Genomic DNA, 13,680 nt, shown 5'->3' with positions numbered 1-13,680 from the left:
CCTAGAGCCAGACATCCTGAAGAGTGAGGTTGAATGGGCCTTAAGAAGCATTGCTAATAACAAGGTAGCAGGAGATGACAGCATCCCAGCTGAACTGTTCAAAATCTTGCAAGATGATGCTGTCAAGGTAATGCATGCTATATGCCAGCAAATTTGGAAAACACAAGAATGGCCATCAGATTGGAAAAAATCAACTTATATCCCCATACCAAAAAAGGGGAACACTAAAGAATGTTCAAACTATCGAACAGTGGCACTCATTTCACATGCCAGTAAGGTAATGCTCAAGATCCTGCAAGGTAGACTTCAGCAGTTCATGGAGCGAGAATTGCCAGATGTGTTAATATATTGTTTTCTACTACAGGTTAAGGTTACTATGGTAACTAATCATTTTGGCCAGGTGCAGAGGTTGAATTCAACTGTCCCCTTTTCGAATGTTAATTTTTGCACTTGGGGGGAAGGGAAGAACTTGCCAGGACTTGTTTTAGTTTCGGTTTCCCTTTTGTGCAGGCATGTAGAGGGTCAAGCTGCTCTCACTGAGAGCCAAGACTTTTAAATATGTTTTGCTTTCATTTTGCTTTCTGTAAATAAAATTATTTTTATAGAAATGCCTGGTGTGTGACTTTTCTGATCTCTCCTGGGCCAAAGGCTTTCCCAGCAATCTGCCAACAGGTTATGTGCCCAGTAAACAGGCCAGTAAGCCCAGTAAAACCCAGAGAGAAAAGAGAGATCAGCTCCACACCTCATGCACAATTTAAAGGCAGGTAGCAAAGACCTGTGAAGATTTTCTTTGGAGCCACCTGGAGATTTTCCAGCAACTGCCGGTCTACAGGACAAAGAAGCCAGCTGAGGTGACTTGCAAAAGAAGGAAGAAGCCATGGCTACCTCCCAGCCCTCAGCGATGCCTCTGGAGCGCCTATCAAAGACCAACTATTTGAATTGGGCCCTGAAGATGGAGATAGCCAGAGAGAATCTTTGGCTGCCAATTGGTGAGCAAACCCCCCAAAATCCCAGTGCTAAATGGCTGAGACAGGATGAGCGGGCTAGAGCCACCATTATCCTGGGAGTTGAGGACAATCAGCTAGTCCATGTGCGAGGCATGCAGTCTGCAAAGCAACTTTGGGATGCTTTGAGAGATTTATATGTAAAGGCAACAGCAGGGAGTAAAGTTGCTCTGACGAAAAAGCTGTATAGAGCCTACCTTGCAGAAGGAGAAACCTTCCTGAGCACCTGCATTTTATTCAGCAGCTGTTTGTTGAATTGCAGGAGAGAGGAATGGACTTTACACCTTTCACAAAATCCTATATCCTCCTGTCCTCACTGAATGAAATGTGGGACACACTGATTTGTACCCTGGAGGCTATGCCTGAAGCAGACCTCACCCCATCGTATGTTACACAGTGCTTACTCGCTGAATGGGAGAAGAGAGAGGAACGATCCACCCCCCATCTCTTCTGGAAAGCTGCAATACCAGAAAACAAGGGAAAAGAAGGGAAAGGAAGCTGAGGCCACAGCGCTAGCCAGCCAGCGATGCTTCACCTGTAGTTCAGCTGGACATTTGCAGAAAGACTGTGCCTTGAGACCCAAGAGTAGAAAGACAGAGAAGAAGAACACAAGGGCAACACAGAAGAAGGCTCTTCAGACAACCCAAATTGCACAGGTTGCTGAGAAGGGTAATTCTGATGTATGGGTGTTAGATTCTGGGGCCAATTGTCATTTATGTAATTGTAAAAGCTCTTTTGTGTCACTGTCTAAAACTGAAAGACAAAGTGTATCTTTGGCTGATGGGTCTGTGACCAAAATTATGGAACAAGGTGACTTGTATTTATCCTGCTTGGGAGAAACTGTAAAAGGTGTGTTGTATGTGCCAAATTTAAAGCTTTTATCTGTGGCACAATTGGCTGCAACAGGGTATATCATAACATTTAAGAAAAATGGTTGTGAGATACGTAAAAATGGGAAATTGTGTGCTACTGGTATGTTAAAAGACTCCTTGTACATTGTGCAAAATGCAAGGAAGCCAAGCTGCAAGGCTGCAGTTGGCAACACACCATATCATGACCAATGTGTACACCTGATGCACAGGAGATTTGGTCATGCTAATTTCCAGTATATAGCACAAATGCCACAGCTGTGTGCTGATCTAAAGATAAAACCCTGTGATAAATACTTAGACTGTGTAGTTTGAAAAGAATGCAAAACACTAAAAGCTCCTGTGAGTAAGCACAGTGACAGAGTTACAACTAGACCTTTGGAAATTGTACACTCTGACATTATTGGTCCTTTTGCTCCAAGTCTTGGACAAGCAAGGTATGCAATGACCATCACTGATGATTTCTCAAGACACACATTTATCTACATCTTAAAACACAAAGATGAGGCATTTGAGAAATTTAAAGGTTTTGTGACATGGGCAAATAGAAAATTCCCTAGGCCTGTATCTGCACTCCAGTGTGATAGAGGAGGAGAGTACCTTTCTCACAAATTCAAAAGTTTCCTAGTGAAAAAGGGGATAGAACAAATTCTAACCCTTACACCCCTCAGCAAAATGGTGTTGCTGAAAGAAAGGGCAGAACCTTGCAAAATGCGATGGAATGCATGCTTAAAGATTCACATTTATCATTTAAGTATTGGGGAGAGGCAATATCTACTGCCTGTTATGTACAAAACAGATTGTATAACTCTGTGATTCAGGACACTCCATTCCATTTGTTTATGGTGTGAAACCAAAGGTAAACCATCTTAGAGTGTTTGGTAGCACTGCTTGGGTTCATATTCCAAAACAACAGAGAAGGAAAGGAGGCCCCACAAAAAAGAAAGCCATCTTTGTTGGCTATGAACAAAGCCAGAGGAGCTACAGGTTCATAATGGGAGAGAAATTAATAATTAGCAAAAGCGCTTCTTTTGCTGAACAAAACTGGGGGAGATTAAACTCTAGCTCTCCAGTTGATCTGACCACCACAAGAGAACAACAAGGACTTGCTGATGGTGATCTTTTGCCTGATGAGGACATTAAAACAGAAAAGCAAACTGAAGATCTGTCTGATGAGATAGATGCTTCTCAGGAAAGTGATAGGAGTCAAAATTTAAGCCCTGTATTACCTCGCAGATCTCAGAGGAGTAATAAAGGCATTCCTCCATCACATTTTCAGGCTGAAACAGTAAAGGCTTTTCACATATTTACAGAACCTGAGTCTTTAGAACAAGTGAATGCTTTACCACCTGAGATTTCACAAAATTGGCATTCTGCCATGCAACAGGAATTAGCATCCTTGAAAGAAAATAAAACATGGAAACTGGTAAATCTACCTCCCAATGAACGCTGTCTGGGTTGTAGGTGGGTTTTCAAACTGAAAAGGGATGCTGATGGCAAAATCCAAAAATATAAAGCAAGGTTGGTTGCAAAAGGGTTCACTCAAAGGAAAGATTTAGACTTTGACAAGACTTTTGCACCAGTTACTAAAGGTGAATCAATTAGATTACTGTTAAAAATTGCTGCACTGAAAGGAATGTCAGTTCACCACTATGACATTCAAACTGCATTTCTCTATGGTGATTTAGACCACAAATTATACATGCAGCAACCCCCTGGCTATGAAAAAGGGGAGAATCTAGTCTGTGAACTGCAGAAGTCAATCTATGGGTTAAAACAAGCTGCTAAATCCTGGAACCAAAAATTAGATGAAAAACTGAAGAATTTTGGTTTTGAAGAAGGAAAAGCAGATCCATGTGTATATATGAAGAAAGACAAACAAGGCTGTATGTATCTGTGCATTTATGTTGATGATTTGCTGCTGTTCACATCAACAGAAAAACAAAGGCTTGATTTTGAAGCCTGCATGAAAAGCCATTTCACGTTAAAAAGCCTTGGAAATATAACAAATAACCTAGGTTTGAAAAAAAAACAAAACAACAGGGAGAAGGATGGTAGCTTTCTGTTAAACCAAAGGGGAGATAATGTTAAAATAATGTGAATGGAAAGACATACAGAGTTGTCAAAGAAAATTGGCTGACATCTTAATCTGTAGTATAAAAAGGGGAGTGTTAATATATTGTTTTCTACTACAGGTTAAGGTTACTATGGTAACTAATCATTTTGGCCAGGTGCAGAGGTTGAATTCAACTGTCCCCTTTTTGAATGTTAATTTTTGCACTTGGGGGGAAGGGAAGAACTTGCCAGGACTTGTTTTAGTTTCTGTTTCCCTTTTATGTAGGCATGTAGAGAGCCAAGCTGCTCTCACTGAGAGCCAAGACTTTTAAATATGTTTTGCTTTCATTTTGCTTTCTGTAAATAAAATTATTTTTATAGAAATGCCTGGTGTGTGACTTTTCTGATCTCTCCTGGGCCAAAGGCTTTCCCAGCAATCTGCCAACAAGATGTACAAGCTGGGTTTAGAAAAGGCAGAGGAACTAGGGACCAAATTGCCAATATCCGATGGATAATGGAAAAAGCCAGGGAGTTTCAGAAAAACATCTATTTCTGTTTTATTGACTATTCTAAAGCCTTTGACTGTGTGGACCATAACAAATTGTGGCAAGTTCTTAGTGGTATGGGGATACCAAGTCATCTTGTATGCCTCCTGAAGAATCTGTATAACGACCAAGTAGCAACAGTAAGAACAGACCACGGAACAACAGACTGGTTTAAGATTGGAAAAGGAGTATGGCAGGGCTGTATCCTCTCACCCTATCTATTCAACTTGTATGCAGAACACATCATGCGACATGCTGGGCTTGAGGAATCCAAGGCTGGAGTTAAAATCGCTGGAAGAAACATTAACAATCTCAGATATGCAGATGATACCACTTTGATGGCTGAAAGCGAAGAGGAACTGAGGAGCCTTATGATGAAGGTGAAAGAAGAAAGTGCAAAAGCTGGCTTGCAGCTAAACCTCAAAAAAACCAAGATTATGGCAACCAGCTTGATTGATAACTGGCAAATAGAGGGAGAAAATGTAGAAGCAGTGAAAGACTTTGTATTTCTAGGTGCAAAGATTACTGCAGATGCTGACTGCAGTCAGGAAATCAGAAGATGTTTAATCCTTGGGAGAAGAGCAATGACAAATCTGAATAAAATAGTTAAGAGCAGAGACATCACACTGACAACAAAGGTCCGCATAGTTAAAGCAATGGTGTTCCCCATAGTAACATATGGCTGTGAGAGCTGGACCATAAGGAAAGCTGAGCGAAGGAAGATCAATGCTTTTGAACTGTGGTGTTGGAGGAAAATTCTGAGAGTGCCTTGGACTGCAAGAAGATCCAACCAGTCCATCCTCCAGGAAATAAAGCCAGACTGCTCACTTGAGGGAATGATATTAAAGGCAAAACTGAAATACTTTGGCCACATAATGAGAAGACAGGACACCCTGGAGAAGATGCTGATGCTAGGGAGAGTGGAAGGCAAAAGGAAGAGGGGCCGACCAAGGGCAAGATGGATGGATGATATTGTAGAAGTGACAGACTTGTCCCTGGGGGAGCTGGGGGTGTTGACAACCGACAGGAAGCTCTGGCGTGGGCTGGTCCATGAAGTCACGAAGAGTCAGAAGCGACTAAATGAATAAACAACAACAAATCTACTTTTAATTTCCCATTATTTCTAAAAAAACATGGATGTTTTCTTCTAGATGTCAATGTATATTTTGTTCTAAAACTTCACTAACATTCCCTTTGGAATAAATTTTACTACACAAAGTGGAAAAGTTACTCTTTATATAAGTACAGTATATATGTATATATGTATATACAGTATATGTGTACACACACACACACAAACACACACATATATATAATTTTTATCCCACCTTTCTTATTATAATAAATAACTCAAGGTGAGGAATTTACCTATTACTCCTTCCTCCTCCTATTTTCCCCACAACAGCAACCCTGTGAGGTGAGTTGGGCTGAGAGAGAGGGACTGGCCCAAGGTCACCCAGCCAGCTTTCATGCCTAAGGCAGGACTAGAACTCAGTCTCCTGGTTTCTAGCCCAGTACCTTAACCACTAGACCAAACTATATATATACATACACATACACACAGACACAAATACACACACACACACACATTTTTTGCATGTTACAGCTCCAGTTTGTAGCCAAGTAAGCTCTGCTGTAGCCTTTCAGTCTCTCCTCGTTAGCTAGGACTATTGAAACAATAGATATTTAGATATCACATAAGTTAAATTGTAACCAACTTAGATCATCTCTCTCTCTGCCTTTTGTTGCACAATGTGCCTTATTTGGTGTAATATGTGTAAGTGCATAGACAGAATTTTGTGTTCTAGTCTTTGGGCTGTCATAGAGGAGCTGAATTTTCTAGATCACCCAAGGATAGTCTAAATGGAACATGTGTGAAACTGAATATTCTTTCATTTTGCTATACAAACCACCTGTTTACTGAATGGTGTGATTTTCACTCTATGGACTTGTCAAAAGCCAGATGCTTAAATGAAATATGTCAGAGTTGGGTGTAAAGGAAAAACAACAAAACAAAAGGCAAGATTTGTACAGAGAAAATAGAACTGGTTCTCAATTCAATGAGATCATACAACAGTGCACAGGAATGCTGACAGACTAGAAATTTGCAGCCCCCAGCACCTCATTTAAGATTACAGAACCCCTCTCAAGTGGGTGGAGCTGAAAGGTTCAATCCTTCTCCCTTCCTCCCCACAATTTTTGGACAAAGTAGAGTATTTAAGCAGTAGAATGGATGTTTTAAATCTTATAGAGATTTATAATATAGCATCCTTTAAAAAGAACCCTTCTAAACCATCAAGATGATTTTTCTGTTGGGAGGCTGGGTAGGAGCAAAATGAGTGTCTTAAGCCTCTGCAACATTTAAGGTATCAATGCTGCCCCTTCTACTCTCAAAAAATTCATACAATAAAAAAAATGCTCAAAAAATTCAGCCAGTGACATCACCATATCACAGGTGATGGCCTCTATGGCCTCCAGACAGGACACAAAGTTGAAGTACAAAGTCAAAACTAACTTTAGGATTTTTGGATGCCCAACATTATTTTTTTTAGTCTCACAAGATCCCTGAAGTTTTTGACAATATCACCATTAGCATTTCTCAAAAGCTCAGCTTTTATTCATAAAATCTTAGATGTAAACACCAAAATCTCAAAAGATTTGGTAATCTTACAAGGTTTCAGCAATTATTAATGTGTTCATTTAATTCTGATTGACTTATTTAAAACATTAAACATTTATATCTTTCCTCATACAGTTCCATTTAACTTTGTTCTGAGAATGCTATCTATGGTTGCTGAGGGTGCCTTAACTATTCTGGATGCTGCACTGCTAACCTCAGAAGAAAATCCAAGAACGTTATCAAGGACAGAAAGCAATAATTAGAAATGAAGACAGAAGTGAGGTTACAATTTCTATCCAATTAAACCATTTTGTTTATATTACTTGATTTAAATGCTTCTGTTGAAGACAAAATCAACATCAAAATTTCATCTTTTCTGTGACCAATTCATATTTAATTAAAATGCCATGTGAAGAGGGACCAGCTAGGCATAGATGATAGATAGATAGATAGATAGATAGATAGATAGATAGATAGATAGATAGATAGATAGATAGATAGATAGATAGATAGATAGATAGATAGAGATATGTGAAAGAGAAAGGTCCCCTGTGCAAGCACTGAATCTTGTCTGACCCTTTGGGAGGAAGCTGGTTTCACGACATTTTCTTGGCAGACTATAGCGGGGTGGTTTGCCATTGCCTTCCACAGTTGTCACCTTCCCCAGCAAGCTGGGTACTCATTTTACTGACCTCGGAAGGATGGAAGGCTGAGTCAACCTGAGCCAGCTACCCGAGAATCCAGCTTCTGCTGGGATCGAACTCAGGTCGTGGGGAGAGTTTCAGTTGCAATACTGCTGCCTACCACTCTGCGCCACATGAGGCTCATATATATATATATTGTAATATATATACACACACACACATCACACACACACACATATATGTAATATATATATATATATATACAGTATATAATATATATACTACATAGACTCATATATTCTGTATATTACAAATCTCATTAAAAGAGGCTAATCTGAAATTGTGCTGAAAATAGGAGATGCTACTTACTAGGAAAGAATCCTAGATTAACAGTGCAATCAAATAAAGAGGGTTTTTTTTTTGATGCACCATTTCCATGACAAGCCATGCTCATCAAGTGAATTTGATGGGAGGAAAAGGGATAACTGAAAGCAGTTGGGAGACTATAAGAGGCTGGTACCTCTCATTAAATAATTACAGAATGAAGCCCAAACATGTTTTTCTATATATCTGCATGATCTGGGATTATTTCAGCTCTTGGGGTGTCATTTTTTATGAGTTGTGGGATGCAGATTTTCAAATAAGAGTACAAACCACAACCACAATGTTCATCCTTCATTCTCCCATATCCTTTACAGAAAACCTGAGTGGCTTTGCACCTTCCCCCAACGAATGTACACCTGAGCAATCCCAACTTGCACATTGCTGGTTTATCCTGCTGCTCATCGAGAGACAGAAAATGTTGTTCCTCTCCCTTACAGAGATTTTGAGCAGGTGGAGTGGGAGGACTCTTTTTCCTTACATCAAAGCAATCCTGGTCAAGTTCACTGGTTTCATACTGCAAGTAAGTTCATAAATATGTTGCAATGAACAGTTACAATCACTTAACTTCTACCAACATCAAATATAATTCACTGGTCCTCACACTTACAACAGTTGCATCATCCCTGTGGTCATGTGATTGCAATCTGGGTGCTTGGCAACCAGCTCACATTTATCACAGTTGCAGTATCCTGCAGTCACATGATCACCATTTGCTACCTTCCCAGCTGGCTTCTCATAAGCAAAATCAGTGGGGAAGCTGGCAGGAGGTTGCAAGCTGTGGTCATGTGATGTCTCATTTAATGACTGCTGGTGATTCACTTAACGACTGTGGCAAGAAAGGTCATAAAATTGTGGGTGGTCACGTGATGCCTCACTTAATGACTGCATCTCTTAACAGCAAATTATGGTTGTAAGTTGAGGACTACCTCTATACACTTCAGGTACACTTGTCATAATACATGTTTACTTTCAAATCTTAAAATAATTCCAGAGAAATGTTGGCATGGGTTTTTTAAGGATCTAGGGCATTTATTGTTTAATTGGGTGAATTTTGTTCATAAGGCACTTACCCCATTTGCTTTACTAAGAGCCTGAAAATAAATGCTGTAGCTTTTCAAGGGTGAAAGTGGAGCATTCCAATAGCCATTGTATGTTTTATTGTCTCCCACTGTGAAAGGCTGTGTAACTGGAAGACTGACTGGTTTCAACTCAGCTGCAAAGTAATGGGGGGAGTCAAGACTTGAAGCATTTTTGTAGCTCACTGGAACAGAGAAACATTCAACGATGTCTGCAGCTCTTCGTGATTTCTGTGGCCGTTCTTCTTTCACAACAAGCTGATAGACACTGAAAAAAAAAAGATCAGGCAGATTTAACAGGATAAGAAGAACAAACAATTTAAGAAGGAAAAAATAAAGAAGTTATTAAAAACGATCCCCAATTCAGGAGAGCATTGGCAATAGAAAAAAATAGGACATCAGGTAGATAGTCCAAGTGTCTCTATTTATTCTAGAAAAATCCCATGAGGTTTTTAGCACTGCTGACCAGCATTCCACAAATGTAATAAGTGCAGAGAAGTATTAGCACACCCTTACTGCTGTGATGTAGGCCTGAAGCTGGACTGGCACTTGGCAGTACTCCTATTGAGCACTTTTGCTGTCTCCCTGTTACAGAACTCAACCAAGCAACTCACACAGCTGTCTACTAGATCACTGAGAAATCTCCCCAAGTGTATGACAGAAAGTAATTGGATCTATAAGATACCTGGGAGAAGTTATCTTAGTAGCCCCATACCCTCTAAGAAGGTCAGTGGTGGCTGTGAGTCCCAAGGTGACCAGATAGTGATCGGACCATGACAAATGACTGAAGTTGATGTCTTCCATCTTCAGCTCACATACTACTTGCTCTGAGGTAAAAACCAGATCAAATGTGAGGCCCACAGTGTGAGCTGGGGGTGTGAAGACATGTTTTACTCCTCTTTCAGATGCTCCTGCCAACTGGTTTCCGTACCTTACGTCCAAAAGATGAGCCAAATAAATTGGAATGAATAACAGAAAGAAAAAAAGAACAGTGAAGTTTTGTTAAATTCTGGAAGGCTTATAAGCACATTCAACTGAATCCTCCTTCAGTTGTTGAATGAACATCACTAAGTGGAAGGGCCAGCACTAGTACAAATAAAAATTTTGGAGTTGCAGCCAAATGCATAGCCCTGCATGAACTGTATACCCCTGTGAAATTAGGTTGAGACCTTTAATTGAGCTACTATGATTGCAATAGGTTGAATGGTTGCAGATGTGTTGAGAAGCAAAGTTGGTCCAAGTTAGGAAAAGGTGTTTTAAAGTGTTAAGCAAAGTGAAGGATTATCAGAATTATAATCAGGATGCCTTTCTGTTATACCTTCTGGTGCCCACCATTACAGTTTAATTAGCCCTAAGATTAGATAGTATGGGAGGGATCTGTCCTCAAAAGCAGAGTGGCAAGAAATTGAATGTAAGAGTTAGAAAAAGTACAGGTAGTCCTTGCTTAATGACTGTCCTGTTTGGTGACCATTTGAAATTATGATGGTGCTGAAAAAGTAACTTTACTACCAGTCTTCACACTTATGACAGTTGTAGCATCCCTAATTCACGTGATTGAGATTTGGGCACTTCACAAGTGATGGGCATTTACGACCATCACAGCATCCTGCAGTCATGCAATTGCCATTTGCGTGTTTCACAGTCAGTTTCCAAGAACCAGAGTCAATGGAGAAGACAGCAGTGAAGCTGAAAGTCATGCTCACATGATATCTCGCTTAATGACCACAATGGAAGTGGGGTCATAAGTCCATCATGGTCACATAATGCCTTACTTAATGACAATGGAATCACCAGTGCCAATTGTGTCATTAAGTGAGGACTACCTGTATAAAAAGCTGTGGAGTGCAATTCCAATATTTAAGAAAGGGAGGAAAAGGAAGGGGTAGGAGTTATTTGGGAAGAGTCAACCTAAGAAGATAAAGGGGATAAGAGACAAAGTTTTAAGTTCAGGGAGAGAAAAACACTACTTGTGAATAAGAGGTTAAAAAAGGAGAGAGTATAAGGCTTTTTTTCCCTGCAGTGCTTTGCTATCTGGAATTCCATCTTCTGCTTCTAACAAGGAGAGAGGGACAGCTTGTGGATACAAAGGATTCAGGAGAATCACTTGGCGTGTAATTCAATATGCAGAGGAAGGCAGGGTAGCTGGTGGTTTCATCAGCAAAGAAATTGCAGGGGGAATTGCCTGGGGGAGAATCAAAGTTTGAGCATCCAGGAACAAACTAAGAAGAGAAGCAGATTGGAGACTTGATCCAAGAAGAGGGATCAAGCAGCCAAGAAGAGAGTGGGAGAACAATATCTCTATGAGGGTGTTTTTTTTTTTTTTTCTTTTGCAATGAGCATTTTTGCCAAGAGATGGAAGAAGAACATTTTGTTTAAATACTGTGCTTTTGAAATGTACTGTACCTCTGAGGGAACTATTCTGTCTATTGTGTGTGAGAGAAGACAGCTTGTTAGTTCTGAGCAAGCCTTCTTCCAGGACACTGGAAGATTAATCCCATTGATCCAATAGTACTGTGCTGCTTAAAATTATTGTACCTGTGTTTTAATGTCCAAGTGTTTGCATATGTTCTTTCCTAATGATGCAAGTAACAGCTGTAAAAAGTTCATAAGAAAGGTGGGATTTTTTTTCTCATTGAATGCCCCAGAAGGGAGCAATATTGCCCCTTCGAGCCCCACTAGCTGAAACATTTGGCAACAGGTTTGTTTACAATTCTAAATGAGCTCAATGGGATCCTGTTGGGATGATCTCATGGGGAATTGGCTCCTTGAATTCAGGGCCAGCTTCTGTGTTACAGCAAGGGTCATATATATGCCAGTCAAATTATTTTTACAGTTGCATCACAAAAACAAGAACATAGAAACTCTTTCCTTTCTAATGTGAAAAAGTTATTGATTTTATGAGCAATAAATTTATAATCAGCATGTGTCCTAATTTTCCTCATCCTCAGGAAAAAATAGCTTGAAACCCTGCACACATCCACTGATGGGTACAGGGATAATTCAAAATATTCTGACTCAATTAGGGCTCCATTGAATTTGAAGGAGACCCTGGAGGTTATAGGGATGATGCCATGAAGGTCACAAGGCATTTTGATATAAAAATTGTGTTTACTGGGAGGCAGAACAACCCTGAAGCTAAGATAATTCAGAACAGATGGGGGTAGTGATACCTGGGTGGAGACTGTGTTGCTTGAGCAGCAGTGGTTGATGGCACAGAAGCAGGAGTGGGATGGGGTGCTGGCATTGGCCTGGGGCCTGCAGCTGCTGTTTAACCCTCCTGTTCACTCAGGAAAGTCTTGGTTTGGCTTCTCCTGGTCTGTGTATGGGAAGAACTTTGCAGATGTGGATTATCTGACCCTTTTTAGTCTGGATTCATATCTGGGTATGAGACTAAGGCAGCATTGATCACACTTCTAGATAACCTCTGGTGGGAGCAGGATGGGGGATTGGGGATTGGGCATGGGCAGCACTATGTTGTGCTTGTTCTCTTCCTTCCTCCAGGGTTGGTTCCAATGAGTGTTGATAGCAGGACAGAGCTCTAGTTCACATCCCCAATTTTGTCGATGCTGCAGGATTCAGTACTCTCTCCTCCCCTGGATGACTCTGCTGCATGAGGTCATCTGATGGTTCTGGGTGAGGTATCATTAGTACACTGATGATGCCCAGATTTATATCTCCACCTTGGGTCATTCAAGTGATGACATGGAGATCCTGTCTTGGTCCTGTAGGAATCTGGATGGGGAGCAACAAACTTCAACTCAACTCTAGCAAGACCGAGTGGCCCCCTGGTTCCAGGGACTTTCCATATTTAGTTCTGGATAAAGTTGCACTACCCCAGACAGAACCTGTGTGCAATTTGGGTGTCTCCTGGACTCACAGCTCCTGCTTAAAGAAAAGGGTGACATGACTAGGCAGACATGACTAGGAGGAACTTTGCACACCTACATGTTGTATGGTAATTGCATCTGTTTCTGGATTGGGACTACTGACTACTGCAATGTGCTTTACTTAGGACTGCTCTTGAAGAGCATTCAGAAGCTTCAGCTGATAAAAAAATGCAGTGGTGCAAGCAGTTCTTTGTTTGGCACAAGCTGCATTGGTCACCGGTATGCTCCCAGGTTCAAATCAAGGTGCTGTTACCTTTAAAAGTCCTTCATGACTTGGAGGCAGGTTACTTGTGGGACCATGTCTTCCCAGTTGTATGTACCAAACCTGTCAGATTTGACAGGAGAGGCTTTAGGGAGTTTCATCTGGTGGGACCTTTTCTGTCATGGCACTCTATCTCTGGAACATAATTTCCCTAGAGATTAGACTTGCTCCAACCCCGCTAGTCTTTTTTAAGGCCTTGAAGACTTGGTTTTGTTACCAAGCCTGTAGCCCGGATGTCGTTAAGTCCATATCATGGCTGTGTTAATTGCTGTGTCTTTTATCTTGGCTGTGGTATAACAGTCATGTTTTTGAGATGGGCCACTGTATAAATTGA

At 40.7% G+C, this 13,680-nt stretch overlaps 1 protein-coding gene across 1 annotated transcript in view; it reads right to left on the bottom strand.

The window, feature by feature from the left end:
* PTPRT (protein tyrosine phosphatase receptor type T) overlaps positions 1–13,680 on the bottom strand; it is a 761,196-nt gene that overhangs the window by 132,872 nt on the left and 614,644 nt on the right. Inside the window, exon 12 of the mRNA XM_063297181.1 lies at positions 9,192–9,465. Within this exon, the coding sequence (XP_063153251.1) occupies positions 9,192–9,465 (274 nt within the window). The remainder of the gene's footprint in view (positions 1–9,191; positions 9,466–13,680) is intronic.

This window comes from Candoia aspera, chromosome 3 (genome assembly GCF_035149785.1).
Source record: "Candoia aspera isolate rCanAsp1 chromosome 3, rCanAsp1.hap2, whole genome shotgun sequence".
NCBI lineage: Eukaryota > Metazoa > Chordata > Lepidosauria > Squamata > Boidae > Candoia > Candoia aspera.
Note: the sequence above shows the minus strand (reverse complement) of the source record. Positions and strands in the feature narration are given on the sequence as shown.